Source organism: Stigmatopora argus, chromosome 12, assembly GCF_051989625.1.
Source record: "Stigmatopora argus isolate UIUO_Sarg chromosome 12, RoL_Sarg_1.0, whole genome shotgun sequence".
Taxonomy (NCBI): Eukaryota; Metazoa; Chordata; class Actinopteri; order Syngnathiformes; family Syngnathidae; genus Stigmatopora; species Stigmatopora argus.
The window spans coordinates 17,682,534-17,706,628 of NC_135398.1; the positions used below are offsets into that span (position 1 = coordinate 17,682,534).

A 24,095-nucleotide genomic window follows, 5' to 3' on the forward strand; every position below is an offset into this window, starting at 1 on the left:
ATATGGCCATTTACTAAAAAATAAAAAATAAAGTTGAATGAATTTAACCTGTTTTAACCCAAGATAACCAGTTTTAGATTTTTGCAACATTTTCAGAACATTTACATAAAATGGGGAAACACCTTGATAGCAAGTAAGAAATATATTACAGGCTGTTCTCAAATGAGGACAGTGGGTTCAGGACATTTTCAATAAGAAAAGAAAACGCCAGGGAGAATTCACTTGGATCTTTTAGTGGGTCGGCTCGGTGTTGTCCTTCATCTCACAATTGCTTATTTTGGCATTTTTATTGTCCTTTTATGTTCATGCTCCATGTTAGCCTCTATTGCTAACATGCTAAAAACACGTTTGCCCTTCTCCTAAGCGTTGGTCTGGAACTAGCATTAATTTCGCAACAGCGCCCCCGTTCTCTGTGGTGGTCGGGCGGTCTAATTGCTGTCTAAATTTATCGAATTTTTATTGAAAATTGTTAATATCGTTGAGAAAAAATATTTCAAATAATTAGCATTATTGTTTTATCGCCCAGCTCTAATTACTAAATCTATATCAAAGTACAAAAAAAACTGATCACAAGAGTAGCGAGGGGTGCTGGAGCCTATTCCAGCTAATTAGGGGCACTAGGCAGGAGACACCTCAAATTGGTGCCAACCAATCGCAGAGCAAGAGGAGACAACCATTCACTCCCAGTTGATGTTGATGTTAGATGTTTTTTTTCCTGCTTGGTGTTGCTTACTCTTGCACCTCCTCTGGTGCCCACGGGTCAGCTGAAGGGTTGTCAGCCAGTAACCACCATTCGCTGACGTTTCGCTACTTTAATACTGGAACATCTCCTGGTGGCGGAGCAGTGACAAAGACATCTCCCTGTCACCCCCTGCAGCTGATAGCTGTTGCCTCCTGCAGCCGTTGTTGGGGTTAGCTGTTGTTTCCCCCGTGTGTGGTCGTTTGGTCGCCGGTCATTTGGTCGCCGTCTTTTGGTCGCCGTCTTTTGGTCGCTGTCTTTTGGTCGCCGTCTTTTGGTCGCCGGTCTTTTGGTCGCCCGCACCCAAACAACGGGCGACCAAAAGACCGGCGACCAAAAGACCGGCGACAAAACAAGGTAAAACAACACGGTCTACGCATCAATAAAAGCCAACAATGGCCCTGAGCAGTTTCACTGAGCGGACGTGTGAGTGTATAAGAGTTTGTATGTACATGAGTTGTCCCCTTAGGAAGGGATGTCAGTCAGGGTCTTAACAAGTTCTCCAACAAAACACAATAAAAGTACGGGAAATTTGGAGCTTTTCTTTAGCCTAATAATTAATAGGGGATTAAGTATAACTCAATAATAATTCACAGTTTGTATTTAGGGAATTTGAGCAACGATTTAAATGGTAATTATCAATAACCTTCTGGGCGACCAAAAGACCGGCGACCAAACAACCGAGTACCTGTTTCCCCAGCTCCTGTGCTCCTCCTAAGCCAGAGCTAAAAGCTGCCTTTTTCTGCCTCCTCAGCCAGCTCTTTTTTGGCCTTCCTCAGGTTCCCTCCTGTCACCCCTGCGTCTTTCAGGAGGCATGTTGTTGACAGCCCGACGTAGCCACGGCAGCAAACCTCGACTGGGTAGATGGTGCACTTCTAGCCAATTTCCTGGCACTCGGGTACTAGGTCCAAGCATTTGGCCTTCTTGTGCTTGAAGGCGGACTTAATCATCTCCACTGATGGTTCTGTTAGTTCTATGAGGTGCACTGTTCTTGCCTTGGAGGATCATAATACAATGTCTGGGCAGAGTGATGCAGTGATGATTTCCGTGGGGAATCTGAGCTGCCTGTTGAGGTCAACCCTCATCTCCCACTCTTGAACAAGGGAAAAGGGCCTCAGTGTCTTTCTTGGACTAATGTATCTCTTTTCCTCTCCTTCCATGACGAAGCTGGCGTGGTTCTCTACTGGTGATGATTTATTGCTACTCTGTTGGCGTCTCTACAGCACTGCTAGTTTTCTCAGGATCTGGTCATGTCGACATCTATAGCACCCCTGAGAAAGTGCAGTCTTGGGGCCTGACAAGATGTGCTGGAGACTAGCATTGCGAGCATTGCAAAGTACACAGCATTCCTCATTCCCGAACCACTGGTGGAGGTTACGAGGATGTGGGATCTTACGCAGGTCAGACCAACTGATGTTTTGGTTGACAACTCCCTCACAGGTTGTCCGGCTTCCTTGTCGGCCCTGCGACACGGCCTTATTCTTATAGCTCTCTTCCCACATCCTTGTCACCTCTCCCAGCATCATCTCTTTTCTTTCCTTACGGTTAGCCTTGGATAAGAATCATGGTGCTTATTCTCATTCTAGCCCTGCTCTTCCTGCCTGAAATCTGCCCATGAACTCCTGATGATGCAATCTAATGATAGCTTGGTCAACCTCAGCCTGGGCATTTCACCTACGGCCAGTGGGAACCTTGATGTTGGCGTTACTTACTGATTGGTCTGAGGACTCTCTTAGCTCAAGAACAAGCTTAGACTTCTCTTGGCTGTAGCCCAGATGGATAGACTGCAGTGGCAGTTGCAGTACATTCCTTCCAAAGAGGCCGTTTCAGAAAGGCACTGTGGTAGACCTAGCAGCTTTCTGAAGAATGAATTGGCTTTGCCTTCCATCTTGCTCACAGTGGATGAGGAGATCTTGCTCATTTTCAAGGGCCGCAGTGGGGGACCCACGAGGGATCGAACTCTCTACCCTAGAAATGTAAGGCCGATGCTCTATCCACTCCATCACCATCCAAAATCTCAATAATAGCTAATTTATGTTACTGACCAGTAGCTCCTTGCTTTTAAGCAGACTGACAATCTTTACTGAATCCTCTTCATCATCTATTATGCCATCAGGTACTTCTGGCAGAAGAGGCTCATAATCACTCTGTGCGACTGCATCATGCACATGCAAAAGGCACTGAATTAAAAAAAAGACAAACAGTAGTCAGCACGTGGAAGATCATTCTTAATCATTATTGAGTGATGAAAAGCAAGGAATGTAGTAATTTTGACCTATGTCCTGCATAAGAAGATATAAATACACACACATACACACAGACACACACACATACCCACACACGCACACACACGCACACACACAAATATAGGGTGTTTTTAGCTAAACGTAATAAATGGAAACTGCACCTTGAAATGAGCTTTGGAAAAAAGGGTAAACAATTCTTTGACTTCGTCTCTCCATTTATGGTGGTTCAGATCTTCAAATAACTAGAAATCGGGGTTGGGGAGGGAAAGGGAGAAAAAAAATTAGAGGTTGAAGTTCACTTTATTATGTTAACATTATTGAGCGTAAATATTTATATAAGTGCGACACAACAGCAGTGTTTTAAAAAGCCCTGTTCAATTGACCTGATGCAAATGCTCCACCAAGCATACATTGTGATCCTATTTCTTCAAGTTTTGAGACTCCGATGGTAAAATCTATGGCAGGGAAGCATATACCGGGGTATGTCAGGGATTTGTTTTGCAGCAGAACCAAAGCATTATTCCCCAGATTGAGGCTGAACTGTTTTCAGTATGCAGTGTTTGATTGACAATATAAACATTTGTACAAAAGAGGAAACCACAGCAATCACACCAAGAACATAAAGCTTGCCAGCTATACTAGTTTCATAATACTTGCATAATCTCCTTTTTAGATGTGGCCAGTACAGCATTGTGGACCAGTCATTATTTTGTACTGGCAGATAAGTTTAGTTTTATATATTTGTCCAATAAGAGGCCAAATATGAGAATTCCCCTTAGGTTAAGTCAAACACGATGCTCAAATGCTAATATTGAATTAAATTGGATGCTTTTATTGTTTTTATAATTTTTCATATTTTTTATATATATATTTTTTATAATTTTTTCTTTTATTGTCAGAAAAAGACTGCATAGGGTGATTAACACAGCCCAAAAGATCAACAACTGCCCCCTACCTACCAGCATCTACGAATCCCGGCAGAGAGCATATTAAAAGACAATACCCATCTCTGCTTCCACCACTTCAACCTGCTGCTCTCTGGAAGGCGTTACAGAGCCATAACAACGAAGACAAACAGACTTAAGGACAGTTTCTTCCCAAGAGCTGTCACCATATTCAACTCGGGTTCTGCACCTAGAACCTAATCAAGTCTTATAACTACTACTTAATAATTTATTATGTTGACCACTTATTTGTCTATTAATATTTCATGATTATTTAATTATCATTACCATACAGTTACATCTCGTTACTATACCACTCGCTATTATGCCACTCTTGCTCGGTCACAACAAAATTCAATACAAAATAAATTTACTATGCCACCCCCTAATCTCTCTACTACGTCACTATTTGGTATTTGTGTTGTACTTTCGAATTCATTTATTTTTCAAATTTAGCCCACAATGTAAGCTCAGAAACACAAGAGAACCGACTTTACACTGCAGGAGAAGTAGATCATTGATGCTTCGAAGAAGGAGTCAAATCAGTCCAAGCTAGCCAGAAAGATAAGCAAGAAATGGGGCATCGAAGTTAAGAGAACCAATCATATCAATCAAAGCTGGAGTTCCATCAAAGTGCATGAAGCTGACGCAAGGCCCAAAACCCAAATTAGGGGGTGCTCATGTGGCTGAAGTAAGCAACATCCCGGACTTCAGTTAGACAATGAGTGTTAGGAGTAGCCTGCTATTGTTTTTCCCGACTCTCGTTTGTCCCTCCTGCCTTGCCGTTGTGTTCGCGCAGCTGCGCGTGATTAGAAATTAGTCCCTGATGTGTCTATTTGAACCCCACTGAGTTTAATGTCATGGTCGGATCGTCTGCCTAAATTACCATACCATGCATCCACGCTACCTTGCTCCTCGATTCCACGTGTTTTCCCTAGTCCGGTTTGGTTTCATGTTTCGTTTCACAAGTCCTTGTTATTTTGTAAGGTCCCTCCTAAGTTATTAAAGTTTTGGTTATGAGCACAATGTACCTCGTCCTCACCTGCTTCCCCGTGATTGGGTCCTAATCCCTCCTACCTCGCCACGACGTCTCCCGTGGATGTAACAAAACGATCCGACCACATGGACCCAGCGGGAAGCCACTGACGCTCGCGCCGACGCTCTCGCCGACGCCAGCCACCCAGCTCATACTCCACCAATAACCCGCCCCATTGCTCACTCCGTCACTCCTGGCTACTCGCACAACTAAGTGAGAATACCTGAATTCCGTCGCCCCATGTTCATCACCCGAGTTATCTGGATTCGAACTCCAGCTATTCTTTTCCTCAATGGAGGGTGAATCCCCAGCCTACATCGGCCCCGGTTGATTGTGAGGATGACCGGGAGCTAATTGATTTGTGGGCTGGAGATTCAGACTGTGATTCCCTCAGCCGATTCAGACTTCGACACATCCCCGGAGAAAGTTGGCCCCGACTTCTTCTCCTATTACTCCGACCTGGATTACCCCAACCAGGATTCGCCGTGTCGGCTGGCCATCTACATTGGTCCACAACGTGGCGGCCGGTGGGGAGGCTCAGGTAGGAGTTTCGAATACCGCCCGTCTTGTCTTTGTGGGGAGGCGCAGCAGCGAGGTTTTTCCCCATGTCGGCTAACCATCTACAATGGGCCGCCGCGTGGCGTCCGGCGTCCTGTGCCATCCTCCCGGAGGAGGCGGCGAGCGCCGCACTGCAGGGAGAAGCGGAAGGAGGGGCTGGACGCTCGAGCCCCTGAACAAGCTCCTCGCTCGACCTCGCCCGTCCACGCTCCTCGCTCGACCTCGCCCGTCCAAGCTCCTCGCTCGACCTTGCCCGTCCAAGCTCCTCCCTCGACCTCCCCTGTCCAAGCTCCTTGTGTGACCTCTCCCGTTCAAGCTTCCCGTATTCCCGTGCCGAAGCCACGCACAAGACTCCCCGTGCCGGCTGGACCGCCAGTCGCACCCGTGGCGAAGCCACGCACAAGACTCCCCGTGTCGGTAAGGCAAGGTAAAACAACACGGTCTACGCATCAATAAAAGCCAACAATGGCCCTGAGCAGTTTCACTGAGCGGACGTGTGAGTGTATAAGAGTTTGTATGTACATGAGTTGTCCCCTTAGGAAGGGACGTCAGTCAGGGTCTTAACAAGTTCTTCAACAAAACACAATAAAAGTAGGGGAAATGTGGAGCTTTTCTTTAGCCTAATAATTAATAGGGCATTAAGTAGGCCTGAATAATAATTCACAGTTTGTGTTTAGGGAATTTGAGCAACGATTTAAATGGTAATTATCAATAACCTTGCGGGCGACCAAAAGACCAGCGACCAAAAGAACGGCGACCAAACGAACGAGTACCGCCAGTCGCACCCGTGCCGAGGCCACGCACAAAACTCCCCGTGCCGGCTGGACCGCCAGTCGCACCCGTGCCGAAGCCATGCACAAAACTGACTCCCCATGCCAGCTGGACTGCCAGTCGCACCCGTGCCGAGGCCACACACAAGACTCCCCGTGCCAGCTGGACCCCCAGTCGCACCCGTGCCGAAGCCACGCACAAGAATCCCCATGCTGGCTGGACCGCCAGTCGCACCTGTGCCGAAGCCACGCACAATACTCCCCGTGCTGGCTGGACCGCCAGTCACACTCGTGCAGAAGCCACGCACAATATTCCCCGTGCCGAAGCCACGCACAATACTCCCCGTGCTCGCTGGACCCCCAGTCGCACCCGTGCCGAAGCCACGCACAAGAATCCCCATGCTGGCTGGACCGCCAGTCGCACCTGTGCCGAAGCCACGCACAATACTCCCCGTGCTGGCTGGACCGCCAGTCACACTCGCGCCGGAGCCACGCACAATATTCCCCGTGCCAAAGCCACGCACAATACTCCCCGTGCTGGCTGGACTGCCAGTCGCACCCGTGCCAAAGCCACGCACAATATTCCCTGTGCCGAAGCCACGCACAACATTTCCTGTGCCGGCTAGGCTGCCAGTCGCACCCGTGCCGAAGCCACGCACAATATTCCCCGTGCCGGCTGGGCCACCAGTCGCACCCCTGCCGAAGCCACGAACCAGATTTCCCGTGCCGATTGGGCCGCCATTCGCACCCATGCCAAAGCCACGAACCAGGTTTCTCGTGCCGGTTGGGGCGCCAGTCAAACCCGTGCCGAAGCCACGAACCTGGTTTCCCGTGCTGACTGGGCTGCCTGTCGCACCCGTGCCGAACCCACGAACCAGGTTTCCCGTGCCAAGTTCCTGCCCGCCAAGTTACTGCCCGCAAAGTTCCTGCCCGCCAAGTTCCTGTCCACCAAGTTTCTGCCCGCCAAGTTCCTGCCCGCCATGTTCCTGCCCGCCAAAAAGTGGCGGCGACTCTACGGGACCCTTGGATGAGGGAGTCGGCGGCGGCGACTCTCCGGGCCCCCTGGACGAGGGGGTCGGCGGCGGAGACTCTCCGGGCCCCCTGGACGATGTATTATGATAAATACATAATCAATAAATACGTAATAAATAAATTAGTAGTCAACATAACAAATAACTAGTAGTAAACATAAATAAGTAGTCAACATGAGTAAGTGGTCACTTATATACCGTATTTACTCACATGAAAGACATCCGTGTGTATTAGCCGCACCCTTAAAATTGCTTTAAAATTGTTGAATTTTACAATTTCTCGTGTATAAGCCGTCCCCGTTTCAGAATTTTCACCTCTATATAAATTTTAATAGGGAGTACAAACGTGTTACTTTGAAGGGAAGGTCTTGAGAAAAATCATCGCACACGGTATTTTTGAGATACTGTATGAATCACAAGCACATTATTAGGGTCAACATCAGAAGGAAGTTAATATGCCTCTCTTTTTAAAGCAATATATCAAATTATCCAATTTTAAAAAAGAAATGTCGATCTTGATGAGAACCTGATGCTTTTTAATCACAGAAATTCAAATTTTCTTATCAAGATGTTTAAGATGTTTTGGCAACCAAATAAAATTCTAATGTTGAAATATCTCGATTGTTTGCGTTTATTCATTGTACTGCAATATAGTTGTCACTTTTGAACAAGAAATAAAAAAATGTCTGTCCGTGTCTGTCCGTCTGTGTCCCTCCGTCTGTGTCCGTCCGTCTGTGTCCGTCCGCCCGCCCGCCCGCCCGTCCGCCCGCCCGTCCGCCCGTCCGTCCGTCCGTCCGTCTGTGTCTGTCTGTGTCTGTCTGTGTCTGTCTGTGTCTGTCTGTGTCTGTCTGTGTCTGTCTGTGTCTGTCTGTGTCTGTCTGTGTCTGTCTGTGTCTGTACTGCAATATAGTTGTCACTTTTGAACAAGAAATAAAAAAATGTCTGTCCGTGTCTGTCCGTCTGTGTCCCTCCGTCTGTGTCCGTCCGTCTGTGTCCGTCCCGCCCGCCCGCTCCGTCCGCCCGCACGCGTCCGCCGTCCGTCGTCCTGTCGTCCTCTGCTGTCTGTCTGTGTCTGTCGTGTCTGTCTGTGTCTGTCTGTGTCTGTCTGTGTCTGTCTGTGTCTGTCTGTGTCTGTCTGTCGTTGTCTGTCTGTCTGTCGTGTCTGTCTGTGTCTGTCTGTGTCTGTCTGTGTCTGTCTGTGTCTGTCTGTGTCTGTCTGTGTCTGTCTGTGTCTGTCTGTGTCTGTCTGTGTCTGTCTTGTGTCTGTCTGTGTCTGTCTGTGTCTGTCTGTGTCTGTCTGTGTCTGTCTGTGTCTGTCTGTGTCTGTCTGTGTCTGTCTGTGTCTGTCTGTGTCTGTCTGTGTCTGTCTGTGTCTGTCTGTGTCTGTCTGTGTCTGTCTGTGTCTGTCTGTGTCTGTCTGTGTCTGTCTGTGTCTGTCTGTGTCTGTCTGTGTCTGTCTGTGTCTGTCTGTGTCTGTCTGTGTCTGTCTGTGTCTGTCTGTGTCTGTCTGTGTCTGTCTGTGTCTGTCTGTGTCTGTCTGTGTCTGTCTGTGTCTGTCTGTGTCTGTCTGTGTCTGTCTGTGTCTGTCTGTGTCTGTCTGTGTCTGTCTGTGTCTGTCTGTGTCTGTCTGTGTCTGTCTGTGTCTGTCTGTGTCTGTCTGTGTCTGTCTGTGTCTGTCTGTGTCTGTCTGTGTCTGTCTGTGTCTGTCTGTGTCTGTCTGTGTCTGTCTGTGTCTGTCTGTGTCTGTCTGTGTCTGTCTGTGTCTGTCTGTGTCTGTCTGTGTCTGTCTGTGTCTGTCTGTGTCTGTCTGTGTCTGTCTGTGTCTGTCTGTGTCTGTCTGTGTCTGTCTGTGTCTGTCTGTGTCTGTCTGTGTCTGTCTGTGTCTGTCTGTGTCTGTCTGTGTCTGTCTGTGTCTGTCTGTGTCTGTCTGTGTCTGTCTGTGTCTGTCTGTGTCTGTCTGTGTCTGTCTGTGTCTGTCTGTGTCTGTCTGTGTCTGTCTGTGTCTGTCTGTGTCTGTCTGTGTCTGTCTGTGTCTGTCTGTGTCTGTCTGTGTCTGTCTGTGTCTGTCTGTGTCTGTCTGTGTCTGTCTGTGTCTGTCTGTGTCTGTCTGTGTCTGTCTGTGTCTGTCTGTGTCTGTCTGTGTCTGTCTGTGTCTGTCTGTGTCTGTCTGTGTCTGTCTGTGTCTGTCTGTGTCTGTCTGTGTCTGTCTGTGTCTGTCTGTGTCTGTCTGTGTCTGTCTGTGTCTGTCTGTGTCTGTCTGTGTCTGTCTGTGTCTGTCTGTGTCTGTCTGTGTCTGTCTGTGTCTGTCTGTGTCTGTCTGTGTCTGTCTGTGTCTGTCTGTGTCTGTCTGTGTCTGTCTGTGTCTGTCTGTGTCTGTCTGTGTCTGTCTGTGTCTGTCTGTGTCTGTCTGTGTCTGTCTGTGTCTGTCTGTGTCTGTCTGTGTCTGTCTGTGTCTGTCTGTGTCTGTCTGTGTCTGTCTGTGTCTGTCTGTGTCTGTCTGTGTCTGTCTGTGTCTGTCTGTGTCTGTCTGTGTCTGTCTGTGTCTGTCTGTGTCTGTCTGTGTCTGTCTGTGTCTGTCTGTGTCTGTCTGTGTCTGTCTGTGTCTGTCTGTGTCTGTCTGTGTCTGTCTGTGTCTGTCTGTGTCTGTCTGTGTCTGTCTGTGTCTGTCTGTGTCTGTCTGTGTCTGTCTGTGTCTGTCTGTGTCTGTCTGTGTCTGTCTGTGTCTGTCTGTGTCTGTCTGTGTCTGTCTGTGTCTGTCTGTGTCTGTCTGTGTCTGTCTGTGTCTGTCTGTGTCTGTCTGTGTCTGTCTGTGTCTGTCTGTGTCTGTCTGTGTCTGTCTGTGTCTGTCTGTGTCTGTCTGTGTCTGTCTGTGTCTGTCTGTGTCTGTCTGTGTCTGTCTGTGTCTGTCTGTGTCTGTCTGTGTCTGTCTGTGTCTGTCTGTGTCTGTCTGTGTCTGTCTGTGTCTGTCTGTGTCTGTCTGTGTCTGTCTGTGTCTGTCTGTGTCTGTCTGTGTCTGTCTGTGTCTGTCTGTGTCTGTCTGTGTCTGTCTGTGTCTGTCTGTGTCTGTCTGTGTCTGTCTGTGTCTGTCTGTGTCTGTCTGTGTCTGTCTGTGTCTGTCTGTGTCTGTCTGTGTCTGTCTGTGTCTGTCTGTGTCTGTCTGTGTCTGTCTGTGTCTGTCTGTGTCTGTCTGTGTCTGTCTGTGTCTGTCTGTGTCTGTCTGTGTCTGTCTGTGTCTGTCTGTGTCTGTCTGTGTCTGTCTGTCTGTCTGTGTCTGTCTGTGTCTGTCTGTGTCTGTCTGTGTCTGTCTGTGTCTGTCTGTGTCTGTCTGTGTCTGTCTGTGTCTGTCTGTGTCTGTCTGTGTCTGTCTGTGTCTGTCTGTGTCTGTCTGTGTCTGTCTGTGTCTGTCTGTGTCTGTCTGTGTCTGTCTGTGTCTGTCTGTGTCTGTCTGTGTCGTCTGTGTCTGTCTGTGTCTGTCTGTGTCTGTCTGTGTCTGTCTGTGTCTGTCTGTGTCTGTCTGTGTCTGTCTGTGTCTGTCTGTGTCTGTCTGTGTCTGTCTGTGTCTGTCTGTGTCTGTCTGTGTCTGTCTGTGTCTGTCTGTGTCTGTCTGTGTCTGTCTGTGTCTGTCTGTGTCTGTCTGTCTGTGTCTGTCTGTGTCTGTCTTGTCTGTGTCTGTCTGTGTCTGTCTGTGTCTGTCTGTGTCTGTCTGTCTGTGTCTGTCTGTGTCTGTCTGTGTCTGTCTGTGTCTGTGTCTGTCTGTGTCTGTCTGTGTCTGTCTGTGTCTGTCTGTCTGTGTCTGTCTGTGTCTGTCTGTGTCTGTCTGTCTGTGTCTGTCTGTGTCTGTCTGTGTCTGTCTGTGTCTGTCTGTCTGTGTCCTGTCTGTCTGTGTCTGTCCTGTGTCTGTCTGTGTCTGTCTGTGTCTGTCTGTGTCTGTCTGTCTGTCGTCTGTCTGTGTCTGTCTGTGTCTGTCTGTGTCTGTCTGTGTCTGTCTGTGTCTGTCTGTGTCTGTCTGTGTCTGTCTGTGTCTGTCTGTGTCTGTCTGTGTCTGTCTGTGTCTGTCTGTGTCTGTCTGTCTGTCTGTGTCTGTCTGTGTCTGTCTGTGTCTGTCTGTGTCTGTCTGTGTCTGTCTGTGTCTGTCTGTGTCTGTCTGTGTCTGTCTGTGTCTGTCTGTGTCTGTCTGTGTCTGTCTGTGTCTGTCTGTGTCTGTCTGTGTCTGTCTGTGTCTGTCTGTGTCTGTCTGTGTCTGTCTGTGTCTGTCTGTGTCTGTCTGTGTCTGTCCTGTGTCTGTCTGTGTCTGTCTGTGTCTGTCTGTGTCTGTCTGTGTCTGTCTGTGTCTGTCTGTGTCTGTCTGTGTCTGTCTGTGTCTGTCTGTGTCTGTCTGTGTCTGTCTGTGTCTGTCTGTGTCTGTCTGTGTCTGTCTGTGTCTGTCTGTGTCTGTCTGTGTCTGTCTGTGTCTGTCTGTGTCTGTCTGTGTCTGTCTGTGTCTGTCTGTGTCTGTCTGTGTCTGTCTGTCTGTCTGTCTGTCGTCTGTCTGTGTCTGTCTGTGTCTGTCTGTCTGTCTGTGTCTGTCTGTGTCTGTCTGTGTCTGTCTGTGTCTGTCTGTGTCTGTCTGTGTCTGTCTGTGTCTGTCTGTGTCTGTCTGTGTCTGTCTGTGTCTGTCTGTGTCTGTCTGTGTCTGTCTGTGTCTGTCTGTGTCTGTCTCTGTGTCTGTCTGTGTCTGTCTGTGTCTGTCTGTCTGTCTGTCTGTGTCTGTCTGTGTCTGTCTGTGTCTGTCTGTGTCTGTCTGTGTCTGTCTGTGTCTGTCTGTGTCTGTCTGTGTCTGTCTGTGTCTGTCTGTGTCTGTCTGTGTCTGTCTGTGTCTGTCTGTGTCTGTCTGTGTCTGTCTGTGTCTGTCTGTGTCTGTCTGTGTCTGTCTGTGTCTGTCTGTGTCTGTCTGTGTCTGTCTGTGTCTGTCTGTGTCTGTCTGTGTCTGTCTGTGTCTGTCTGTGTCTGTCTGTGTCTGTCTGTGTCTGTCTGTGTCTGTCTGTGTCTGTCTGTGTCTGTCTGTGTCTGTCTGTGTCTGTCTGTGTCTGTCTGTGTCTGTCTGTGTCTGTCTGTCTGTGTCTGTCTGTGTCTGTCTGTGTCTGTCTGTGTCTGTCTGTGTCTGTCTGTGTCTGTCTGTGTCTGTCTGTGTCTGTCTGTGTCTGTCTGTGTCTGTCTGTGTCTGTCTGTGTCTGTCTGTGTCTGTCTGTGTCTGTCTGTGTCTGTCTGTGTCTGTCTGTGTCTGTCTGTGTCTGTCTGTGTCTGTCTGTGTCTGTCTGTGTCTGTCTGTGTCTGTCTGTGTCTGTCTGTGTCTGTCTGTGTCTGTCTGTGTCTGTCTGTGTCTGTCTGTGTCTGTCTGTGTCTGTCTGTGTCTGTCTGTGTCTGTCTGTGTCTGTCTGTGTCTGTCTGTGTCTGTCTGTGTCTGTCTGTGTCTGTCTGTGTCTGTCTGTGTCTGTCTGTGTCTGTCTGTGTCTGTCTGTGTCTGTCTGTGTCTGTCTGTGTCTGTCTGTGTCTGTCTGTGTCTGTCTGTGTCTGTCTGTGTCTGTCTGTGTCTGTCTGTGTCTGTCTGTGTCTGTCTGTGTCTGTCTGTGTCTGTCTGTGTCTGTCTGTGTCTGTCTGTGTCTGTCTGTGTCTGTCTGTGTCTGTCTGTGTCTGTCTGTGTCTGTCTGTGTCTGTCTGTGTCTGTCTGTGTCTGTCTGTGTCTGTCTGTGTCTGTCTGTGTCTGTCTGTGTCTGTCTGTGTCTGTCTGTGTCTGTCTGTGTCTGTCTGTGTCTGTCTGTGTCTGTCTGTGTCTGTCTGTGTCTGTCTGTGTCTGTCTGTGTCTGTCTGTGTCTGTCTGTGTCTGTCTGTGTCTGTCTGTGTCTGTCTGTGTCTGTCTGTGTCTGTCTGTGTCTGTCTGTGTCTGTCTGTGTCTGTCTGTGTCTGTCTGTGTCTGTCTGTGTCTGTCTGTGTCTGTCTGTGTCTGTCTGTGTCTGTCTGTGTCTGTCTGTGTCTGTCTGTGTCTGTCTGTGTCTGTCTGTGTCTGTCTGTGTCTGTCTGTGTCTGTCTGTGTCTGTCTGTGTCTGTCTGTGTCTGTCTGTGTCTGTCTGTGTCTGTCTGTGTCTGTCTGTGTCTGTCTGTGTCTGTCTGTGTCTGTCTGTGTCTGTCTGTGTCTGTCTGTGTCTGTCTGTGTCTGTCTGTGTCTGTCTGTGTCTGTCTGTGTCTGTCTGTGTCTGTCTGTGTCTGTCTGTGTCTGTCTGTGTCTGTCTGTGTCTGTCTGTGTCTGTCTGTGTCTGTCTGTGTCTGTCTGTGTCTGTCTGTGTCTGTCTGTGTCTGTCTGTGTCTGTCTGTGTCTGTCTGTGTCTGTCTGTGTCTGTCTGTGTCTGTCTGTGTCTGTCTGTGTCTGTCTGTGTCTGTCTGTGTCTGTCTGTGTCTGTCTGTGTCTGTCTGTGTCTGTCTGTGTCTGTCTGTGTCTGTCTGTGTCTGTCTGTGTCTGTCTGTGTCTGTCTGTGTCTGTCTGTGTCTGTCTGTGTCTGTCTGTGTCTGTCTGTGTCTGTCTGTGTCTGTCTGTGTCTGTCTGTGTCTGTCTGTGTCTGTCTGTGTCTGTCTGTGTCTGTCTGTGTCTGTCTGTGTCTGTCTGTGTCTGTCTGTGTCTGTCTGTGTCTGTCTGTGTCTGTCTGTGTCTGTCTGTGTCTGTCTGTGTCTGTCTGTGTCTGTCTGTGTCTGTCTGTGTCTGTCTGTGTCTGTCTGTGTCTGTCTGTGTCTGTCTGTGTCTGTCTGTGTCTGTCTGTGTCTGTCTGTGTCTGTCTGTGTCTGTCTGTGTCTGTCTGTGTCTGTCTGTGTCTGTCTGTGTCTGTCTGTGTCTGTCTGTGTCTGTCTGTGTCTGTCTGTGTCTGTCTGTGTCTGTCTGTGTCTGTCTGTGTCTGTCTGTGTCTGTCTGTGTCTGTCTGTGTCTGTCTGTGTCTGTCTGTGTCTGTCTGTGTCTGTCTGTGTCTGTCTGTGTCTGTCTGTGTCTGTCTGTGTCTGTCTGTGTCTGTCTGTGTCTGTCTGTGTCTGTCTGTGTCTGTCTGTGTCTGTCTGTGTCTGTCTGTGTCTGTCTGTGTCTGTCTGTGTCTGTCTGTGTCTGTCTGTGTCTGTCTGTGTCTGTCTGTGTCTGTCTGTGTCTGTCTGTGTCTGTCTGTGTCTGTCTGTGTCTGTCTGTGTCTGTCTGTGTCTGTCTGTGTCTGTCTGTGTCTGTCTGTGTCTGTCTGTGTCTGTCTGTGTCTGTCTGTGTCTGTCTGTGTCTGTCTGTGTCTGTCTGTGTCTGTCTGTGTCTGTCTGTGTCTGTCTGTGTCTGTCTGTGTCTGTCTGTGTCTGTCTGTGTCTGTCTGTGTCTGTCTGTGTCTGTCTGTGTCTGTCTGTGTCTGTCTGTGTCTGTCTGTGTCTGTCTGTGTCTGTCTGTGTCTGTCTGTGTCTGTCTGTGTCTGTCTGTGTCTGTCTGTGTCTGTCTGTGTCTGTCTGTGTCTGTCTGTGTCTGTCTGTGTCTGTCTGTGTCTGTCTGTGTCTGTCTGTGTCTGTCTGTGTCTGTCTGTGTCTGTCTGTGTCTGTCTGTGTCTGTCTGTGTCTGTCTGTGTCTGTCTGTGTCTGTCTGTGTCTGTCTGTGTCTGTCTGTGTCTGTCTGTGTCTGTCTGTGTCTGTCTGTGTCTGTCTGTGTCTGTCTGTGTCTGTCTGTGTCTGTCTGTGTCTGTCTGTGTCTGTCTGTGTCTGTCTGTGTCTGTCTGTGTCTGTCTGTGTCTGTCTGTGTCTGTCTGTGTCTGTCTGTGTCTGTCTGTGTCTGTCTGTGTCTGTCTGTGTCTGTCTGTGTCTGTCTGTGTCTGTCTGTGTCTGTCTGTGTCTGTCTGTGTCTGTCTGTGTCTGTCTGTGTCTGTCTGTGTCTGTCTGTGTCTGTCTGTGTCTGTCTGTGTCTGTCTGTGTCTGTCTGTGTCTGTCTGTGTCTGTCTGTGTCTGTCTGTGTCTGTCTGTGTCTGTCTGTGTCTGTCTGTGTCTGTCTGTGTCTGTCTGTGTCTGTCTGTGTCTGTCTGTGTCTGTCTGTGTCTGTCTGTGTCTGTCTGTGTCTGTCTGTGTCTGTCTGTGTCTGTCTGTGTCTGTCTGTGTCTGTCTGTGTCTGTCTGTGTCTGTCTGTGTCTGTCTGTGTCTGTCTGTGTCTGTCTGTGTCTGTCTGTGTCTGTCTGTGTCTGTCTGTGTCTGTCTGTGTCTGTCTGTGTCTGTCTGTGTCTGTCTGTGTCTGTCTGTGTCTGTCTGTGTCTGTCTGTGTCTGTCTGTGTCTGTCTGTGTCTGTCTGTGTCTGTCTGTGTCTGTCTGTGTCTGTCTGTGTCTGTCTGTGTCTGTCTGTGTCTGTCTGTGTCTGTCTGTGTCTGTCTGTGTCTGTCTGTGTCTGTCTGTGTCTGTCTGTGTCTGTCTGTGTCTGTCTGTGTCTGTCTGTGTCTGTCTGTGTCTGTCTGTGTCTGTCTGTGTCTGTCTGTGTCTGTCTGTGTCTGTCTGTGTCTGTCTGTGTCTGTCTGTGTCTGTCTGTGTCTGTCTGTGTCTGTCTGTGTCTGTCTGTGTCTGTCTGTGTCTGTCTGTGTCTGTCTGTGTCTGTCTGTGTCTGTCTGTGTCTGTCTGTGTCTGTCTGTGTCTGTCTGTGTCTGTCTGTGTCTGTCTGTGTCTGTCTGTGTCTGTCTGTGTCTGTCTGTGTCTGTCTGTGTCTGTCTGTGTCTGTCTGTGTCTGTCTGTGTCTGTCTGTGTCTGTCTGTGTCTGTCTGTGTCTGTCTGTGTCTGTCTGTGTCTGTCTGTGTCTGTCTGTGTCTGTCTGTGTCTGTCTGTGTCTGTCTGTGTCTGTCTGTGTCTGTCTGTGTCTGTCTGTGTCTGTCTGTGTCTGTCTGTGTCTGTCTGTGTCTGTCTGTGTCTGTCTGTGTCTGTCTGTGTCTGTCTGTGTCTGTCTGTGTCTGTCTGTGTCTGTCTGTGTCTGTCTGTGTCTGTCTGTGTCTGTCTGTGTCTGTCTGTGTCTGTCTGTGTCTGTCTGTGTCTGTCTGTGTCTGTCTGTGTCTGTCTGTGTCTGTCTGTGTCTGTCTGTGTCTGTCTGTGTCTGTCTGTGTCTGTCTGTGTCTGTCTGTGTCTGTCTGTGTCTGTCTGTGTCTGTCTGTGTCTGTCTGTGTCTGTCTGTGTCTGTCTGTGTCTGTCTGTGTCTGTCTGTGTCTGTCTGTGTCTGTCTGTGTCTGTCTGTGTCTGTCTGTGTCTGTCTGTGTCTGTCTGTGTCTGTCTGTGTCTGTCTGTGTCTGTCTGTGTCTGTCTGTGTCTGTCTGTGTCTGTCTGTGTCTGTCTGTGTCTGTCTGTGTCTGTCTGTGTCTGTCTGTGTCTGTCTGTGTCTGTCTGTGTCTGTCTGTGTCTGTCTGTGTCTGTCTGTGTCTGTCTGTGTCTGTCTGTGTCTGTCTGTGTCTGTCTGTGTCTGTCTGTGTCTGTCTGTGTCTGTCTGTGTCTGTCTGTGTCTGTCTGTGTCTGTCTGTGTCTGTCTGTGTCTGTCTGTGTCTGTCTGTGTCTGTCTGTGTCTGTCTGTGTCTGTCTGTGTCTGTCTGTGTCTGTCTGTGTCTGTCTGTGTCTGTCTGTGTCTGTCTGTGTCTGTCTGTGTCTGTCTGTGTCTGTCTGTGTCTGTCTGTGTCTGTCTGTGTCTGTCTGTGTCTGTCTGTGTCTGTCTGTGTCTGTCTGTGTCTGTCTGTGTCTGTCTGTGTCTGTCTGTGTCTGTCTGTGTCTGTCTGTGTCTGTCTGTGTCTGTCTGTGTCTGTCTGTGTCTGTCTGTGTCTGTCTGTGTCTGTCTGTGTCTGTCTGTGTCTGTCTGTGTCTGTCTGTGTCTGTCTGTGTCTGTCTGTGTCTGTCTGTGTCTGTCTGTGTCTGTCTGTGTCTGTCTGTGTCTGTCTGTGTCTGTCTGTGTCTGTCTGTGTCTGTCTGTGTCTGTCTGTGTCTGTCTGTGTCTGTCTGTGTCTGTCTGTGTCTGTCTGTGTCTGTCTGTGTCTGTCTGTGTCTGTCTGTGTCTGTCTGTGTCTGTCTGTGTCTGTCTGTGTCTGTCTGTGTCTGTCTGTGTCTGTCTGTGTCTGTCTGTGTCTGTCTGTGTCTGTCTGTGTCTGTCTGTGTCTGTCTGTGTCTGTCTGTGTCTGTCTGTGTCTGTCTGTGTCTGTCTGTGTCTGTCTGTGTCTGTCTGTGTCTGTCTGTGTCTGTCTGTGTCTGTCTGTGTCTGTCTGTGTCTGTCTGTGTCTGTCTGTGTCTGTCTGTGTCTGTCTGTGTCTGTCTGTGTCTGTCTGTGTCTGTCTGTGTCTGTCTGTGTCTGTCTGTGTCTGTCTGTGTCTGTCTGTGTCTGTCTGTGTCTGTCTGTGTCTGTCTGTGTCTGTCTGTGTCTGTCTGTGTCTGTCTGTGTCTGTCTGTGTCTGTCTGTGTCTGTCTGTGTCTGTCTGTGTCTGTCTGTGTCTGTCTGTGTCTGTCTGTGTCTGTCTGTGTCTGTCTGTGTCTGTCTGTGTCTGTCTGTGTCTGTCTGTGTCTGTCTGTGTCTGTCTGTGTCTGTCTGTGTCTGTCTGTGTCTGTCTGTGTCTGTCTGTGTCTGTCTGTGTCTGTCTGTGTCTGTCTGTGTCTGTCTGTGTCTGTCTGTGTCTGTCTGTGTCTGTCTGTGTCTGTCTGTGTCTGTCTGTGTCTGTCTGTGTCTGTCTGTGTCTGTCTGTGTCTGTCTGTGTCTGTCTGTGTCTGTCTGTGTCTGTCTGTGTCTGTCTGTGTCTGTCTGTGTCTGTCTGTGTCTGTCTGTGTCTGTCTGTGTCTGTCTGTGTCTGTCTGTGTCTGTCTGTGTCTGTCTGTGTCTGTCTGTGTCTGTCTGTGTCTGTCTGTGTCTGTCTGTGTCTGTCTGTGTCTGTCTGTGTCTGTCTGTGTCTGTCTGTGTCTGTCTGTGTCTGTCTGTGTCTGTCTGTGTCTGTCTGTGTCTGTCTGTGTCTGTCTGTGTCTGTCTGTGTCTGTCTGTGTCTGTCTGTGTCTGTCTGTGTCTGTCTGTGTCTGTCTGTGTCTGTCTGTGTCTGTCTGTGTCTGTCTGTGTCTGTCTGTGTCTGTCTGTGTCTGTCTGTGTCTGTCTGTGTCTGTCTGTGTCTGTCTGTGTCTGTCTGTGTCTGTCTGTGTCTGTCTGTGTCTGTCTGTGTCTGTCTGTGTCTGTCTGTGTCTGTCTGTGTCTGTCTGTGTCTGTCTGTGTCTGTCTGTGTCTGTCTGTGTCTGTCTGTGTCTGTCTGTGTCTGTCTGTGTCTGTCTGTGTCTGTCTGTGTCTGTCTGTGTCTGTCTGTGTCTGTCTGTGTCTGTCTGTGTCTGTCTGTGTCTGTCTGTGTCTGTCTGTGTCTGTCTGTGTCTGTCTGTGTCTGTCTGTGTCTGTCTGTGTCTGTCTGTGTCTGTCTGTGTCTGTCTGTGTCTGTCTGTGTCTGTCTGTGTCTGTCTGTGTCTGTCTGTGTCTGTCTGTGTCTGTCTGTGTCTGTCTGTGTCTGTCTGTGTCTGTCTGTGTCTGTCTGTGTCTGTCTGTGTCTGTCTGTGTCTGTCTGTGTCTGTCTGTGTCTGTCTGTGTCTGTCTGTGTCTGTCTGTGTCTGTCTGTGTCTGTCTGTGTCTGTCTGTGTCTGTCTGTGTCTGTCTGTGTCTGTCTGTGTCTGTCTGTGTCTGTCTGTGTCTGTCTGTGTCTGTCTGTGTCTGTCTGTGTCTGTCTGTGTCTGTCTGTGTCTGTCTGTGTCTGTCTGTGTCTGTCTGTGTCTGTCTGTGTCTGTCTGTGTCTGTCTGTGTCTGTCTGTGTCTGTCTGTGTCTGTCTGTGTCTGTCTGTGTCTGTCTGTGTCTGTCTGTGTCTGTCTGTGTCTGTCTGTGTCTGTCTGTGTCTGTCTGTGTCTGTCTGTGTCTGTCTGTGTCTGTCTGTGTCTGTCTGTGTCTGTCTGTGTCTGTCTGTGTCTGTCTGTGTCTGTCTGTGTCTGTCTGTGTCTGTCTGTGTCTGTCTGTGTCTGTCTGTGTCTGTCTGTGTCTGTCTGTGTCTGTCTGTGTCTGTCTGTGTCTGTCTGTGTCTGTCTGTGTCTGTCTGTGTCTGTCTGTGTCTGTCTGTGTCTGTCTGTGTCTGTCTGTGTCTGTCTGTGTCTGTCTGTGTCTGTCTGTGTCTGTCTGTGTCTGTCTGTGTCTGTCTGTGTCTGTCTGTGTCTGTCTGTGTCTGTCTGTGTCTGTCTGTGTCTGTCTGTGTCTGTCTGTGTCTGTCTGTGTCTGTCTGTGTCTGTCTGTGTCTGTCTGTGTCTGTCTGTGTCTGTCTGTGTCTGTCTGTGTCTGTCTGTGTCTGTCTGTGTCTGTCTGTGTCTGTCTGTGTCTGTCTGTGTCTGTCTGTGTCTGTCTCTGTCTGTCTGTGACTTTCCAACCAGAAATAAAATGGAACAAAATTACACAACAATCGAAAGAATCGAGGTGTTTTGACAATATGGTTGCCACAACATCTGAAACTTTTAATAAGAAAATTGTCATTTCTGTCGTTAAAAAGAATCAGGTTTTCATCAAGATAGACTTATTTTTTTTTAAATTGAATAATTTTATATTTTGCATTAAAAAAGACAGGCATATTAACTTTCTTTGGATATTGACCCTATTAATGTGCTTTTGATTCATACAGTATCTCAGAAATACCACTTGCAATTATTTGTCTTAAGATTTCGCTATTGTTGGACGAGTGACGGACGGGAACGACCTGGAGTACAGGGGAGTCATCACAGCCTTTGTTGACTTGTGTAGGCAAAACCACCTCTCCATCAACACCAGTAAGACAAAGGAAATGGTCATCGATTTTCGGAGGAATCCTCAACAGACCACTCAGGTGAACATCCAGGGTACAGACATTGAAATCGTTGAGAATTTTAAGTACCTGGGTGTTCACCTCAACAACAAACTAGACTGGTCCACAAACATAGATGCTCTGTACAAAAGGGGCCAGAGCCGCCTCTATCTACTGAGGAGTCTACGGTCCGGAGTGTGCAGGACACTACTGAGGACTTTCTACGACACTGTGGTGGCATGTACAGTGTTTTATGCAGTGCTTAGTTGGGGATGCGGGAGCACGGAGAGGGACAGGAACAGGCTGAATAAGCTGGTCAGGAGGGCCAGCTCTGTTCTGGGCTGTCCTCTGGACTCTGTGGAGGAAGTGTGAGAGCGGAGAATGCTGACCAGGATGATGTCCATCATGGACAGCACCTCCCACCCCCTGCATGAATCTGTGGAGTCCCTCCGAAGCTCCTTTAGCAATAGACTGCGGCACCCTCATTGCAGGAAGGAGCGCTTCCGCAGATCCTTCCTCCCATCAGCTGTCAGGCTCTTTAACAAAAAAATGGCTGAGTGTTAAGACCTACCGTATGCATGCATGTACATTTATGTGTATATATGTGCTAAGCAACATGCTTATTTATTTATACATTTATTCATTAACTTACTTATTACCTATCTATTTATGTCTAAAATGCTTTTTTTATTCCTGCATCCTCACCGTCTTGCTACTGTGACAACGAAATTTCCCGAATACGGGATGAATAAAGTTATCCAATCCAATCAAATTTTCCCTTGAAAGTAACACATTTGTACTCCCTATTAAAATCAGGAATATAATTCAAAACTTTTAAGGCAATTTTAAGGGTGCGGCTTATATGTACGGGCAGCTTATCTGTGAGTAAATACAGTACATTTCTGACGCACTAGCAGTAGGCCTCATTCTCCTCCCCCGATCGGGGCAGATTTCTGAAGAAGGATGGCTCACTGCGGGCCTGCATTGACTAACGGGGCCCCAACGACATCAACGTCTATTAGAGGTACCTTGCCTCTCATTGATTTAGCTTTTGCTCCGCTTCACAGGGCCCACATTTTCACCAAGTTGGACCTCCGCAACACCTACCATCTAGTCCGCATTCGGGAGGGGCATGAGGGGAAGACGACCTTCACCACCCCCTTGGGCCATTTCGAGTATCTAGTGATGCCCTTTGGTCTATGCAATGCACCAGCATTTTCCAGGCGCTTATCAATGATGTCATTCAAGACATGATGAATCAGTTAATTTTTGTTTATCCGGATGACATTTTAGTTTTTTATGCACCACCACAGAGCACAAGCAGCAGTGTGAAAGGTGCTGCAACACCTTTTGGAGAACCGCCTTTAAGTGAAGGCAGAGAAATGCGAATTTCATATTCGACAGACCACCTTCCTAGGGATCGTCGTGGCCGAGGGGGAGCTACGGATGGACCCTTGCCGCCTCCCTCACAGTACTCATGTCAACAAAGTCTTGTTTTATTGGTCAGAGGCAGCAGAAGCCTCTTTCAGGGATCTTAAGGCCCGTTTTACCTCAGCCCCCGTGCTCTCACATCTTGAATCTGACCTACCAGTTCATTGTGGAGGTGGATGCCTCAGAGGTGGGGGTTGACACCTCCCGGCGTCCAGGGGAATCCTGATCAGATGCCCGAGCCAACTCATCTGGCTCCTCTCGATCCGGAGGAGCAGCGGCTCTTCTCCAAGCCCCTCCGGATGACCAAATTTCTCACCTTATCTCTAAGGGAGTGTCTGGACAACCTGTGGAGGAAACTCATTTCAGCCTAATGTACCCGGGATCTCGTTCTTTCAGTCACAACCCACAGCTCGTGTCCATTGATGAGGTTGAGAACGTAGATCGACCAGTAAATAGAGTCTATTTTGGCTCATCTCCTTCCTCACCACAACGGACCGGTGCAGAGTACACATCACTGCAGACGCCGCACCGATCCGCCTGTCGATCTCCTGCTTCATTCTTCCCTCACTCATGAACAAGACCCCAACTCCTCCACCTGGGGAAGGACCTGATCCCTGAGAGCATCTCACCTTTTTTTCTGACTGAGGACCATGGTCTCAGATTTGGAGGTGCTGATTCTCATCCCGACCACATCACACTCGGTTGCGAATCTCTCCAGCGAGAGTAGGAGGTCACAGCCTGCTGAATCCAACAGAAGCACATCATCTGCAAAAAGCAAGGATGAAATACTAAGGCCACCAAACCGGACCCCTTCAATGCCACTGCTGCGCCTAGATATTCTAGCCATAAAATTTATGAACAGAATCGTGACATAGGGCAGCCCTGGTGGAGTCCAATCCCCACTGAAAACGAGACCGACTTACTGCCGGTACGCGTACCAGACTCTGACACCTGTCATAAATTGACCAGCGCCCGCGTATCAGGGGTTCCGGAACCTCATACCCCTCGTACCCCCCACAATCCCTGGGGCACATGGTTGAAACCCTTCTGCAGGTCCACAAAGTTACAATTACGGCATTGGGAACTGCAAATTGCTCCCGTTGAAGCTTGCCCTAGAGGTGTGGCGGTATCACCTAGAAGGGGTGATTCACCCATTTGTTGTTTGGAACGACCATAAAAAAATATAATATATAACGTCAGCCTCGAGACTGAACCCTCGTCAAGCCAGGCGGGCCTTGTTTTACAGTAGGTTTGATTTTACATTGTCCTACATCCCAGGGTCCAGGAACGGGAAGCCTGATGCATTATCACACATTTTGCAACCCTCGGATTCTGTGGAGGAGCCCACAACCATCTTACCACCCTTCTGATTAGTGGCAGCTCTGAGTACTGAGCTTGTGGCTGAGGTCCCGGGGGCCCAGGATATGGAACCTGACCCCAGAGAAGGTACACAAAAGAACCTTTATGTCCCAACCTCGGTTCGATCCAGGGTGCTTGAAGGGGACCTGCCACCCAGGAGTTACTCACACACTGGCCGTGTTAAGCCAATGCTTTTGGTGGCCAACAATGAGGGATAATGTGTGCTCTTTCATGTCTACCTGCTACGTTTGCGCCTGCAGCAAGTCCTCCACCAAGCCAAGTTAGGGTCTACTCCGTCCACTGCCGAGTCCTTGTCTCGGCAACACCGTTATCTTAACTATAGTTGACCGTTTTTCCAAGGCTGCACATTTTGTCACCCACCTCAAACTGCCCTCAGCCCAAGAGACCGCCAATTTACTTGTGCCACACGTGTTCCATCTGCATGGACTTCCTGCCGACATCGTCTCTGAGTGGGGTTCCCAATTCACCTTTCATGTCTAGTCCACCTTCTGTTCAGCTCTTGACATTGCAGTGAGCCTCTACTCTGGCTATCATCCACAGACTAATGGTCAGTGTGAACGCACTAACCAGCAGCTGGAAGCAGCACTTCGCTGCACCACCCATGCCCACGCTACCACCTGGAGCGACCAGCTGCCCTGGGTTGAGCACACTCAATTCACACCCTAATTCCTCTTCCAACTTGTCCACGTTTGAGTGTTCCCTCGGTTATCAACCTCCCTTATTTCCTTCTCTGGAGGCAAATATTCCTGTGCCGTCCATTCAAGCACACCTATCTGGGAACAAGCCTGGGCTGCGCTACAATGGTCTTCCAAAGACAGGCCAATCTCCGTCGCGCCCCCGCACATGCCTACGTCCCCCCACTTTACCGGCTCCTACGAGGTTGAACGGATTGTAAACCCATGCGCCGTGCGCCTCAAGGTCCCAACAGTCCTCCACACCGACTCCCCCTTCCCAGGTCAAGCCGGTCAACACGAGCCCGTTGAAGTTTTTTTCCGAAGGGTCTTGTTCAGGGGTGAGGCAAGACTGGCGCAGATGATGGACAGGCCGGAGCACCATTTGCAGTAATGTGGACTCTGCATTGGTCCGTCATGGTGAGGGAGCTTAGCCAGGAGGTTATATTTACTGTTAGATCTAACCTCATCTA

General features: G+C 49.0%; 1 protein-coding gene across 5 annotated transcripts in view; it reads right to left on the bottom strand.

Annotated features, from left to right (window-relative positions):
- The window catches only part of LOC144085322 (MAGUK p55 subfamily member 7-like), a 161,334-nt gene that overhangs the window by 105,415 nt on the left and 31,824 nt on the right, over positions 1 to 24,095 (bottom strand). For all 5 annotated transcript variants that reach the window (XM_077614449.1, XM_077614448.1, XM_077614445.1 and 2 more), the window contains 2 exons: positions 3,147 to 3,227; positions 2,785 to 2,919 (listed from right to left, as the gene is read on the bottom strand). In XM_077614449.1, coding sequence (XP_077470575.1) covers positions 2,785 to 2,919; positions 3,147 to 3,227 — 216 coding nt within the window. The remainder of the gene's footprint in view (positions 1 to 2,784; positions 2,920 to 3,146; positions 3,228 to 24,095) is intronic.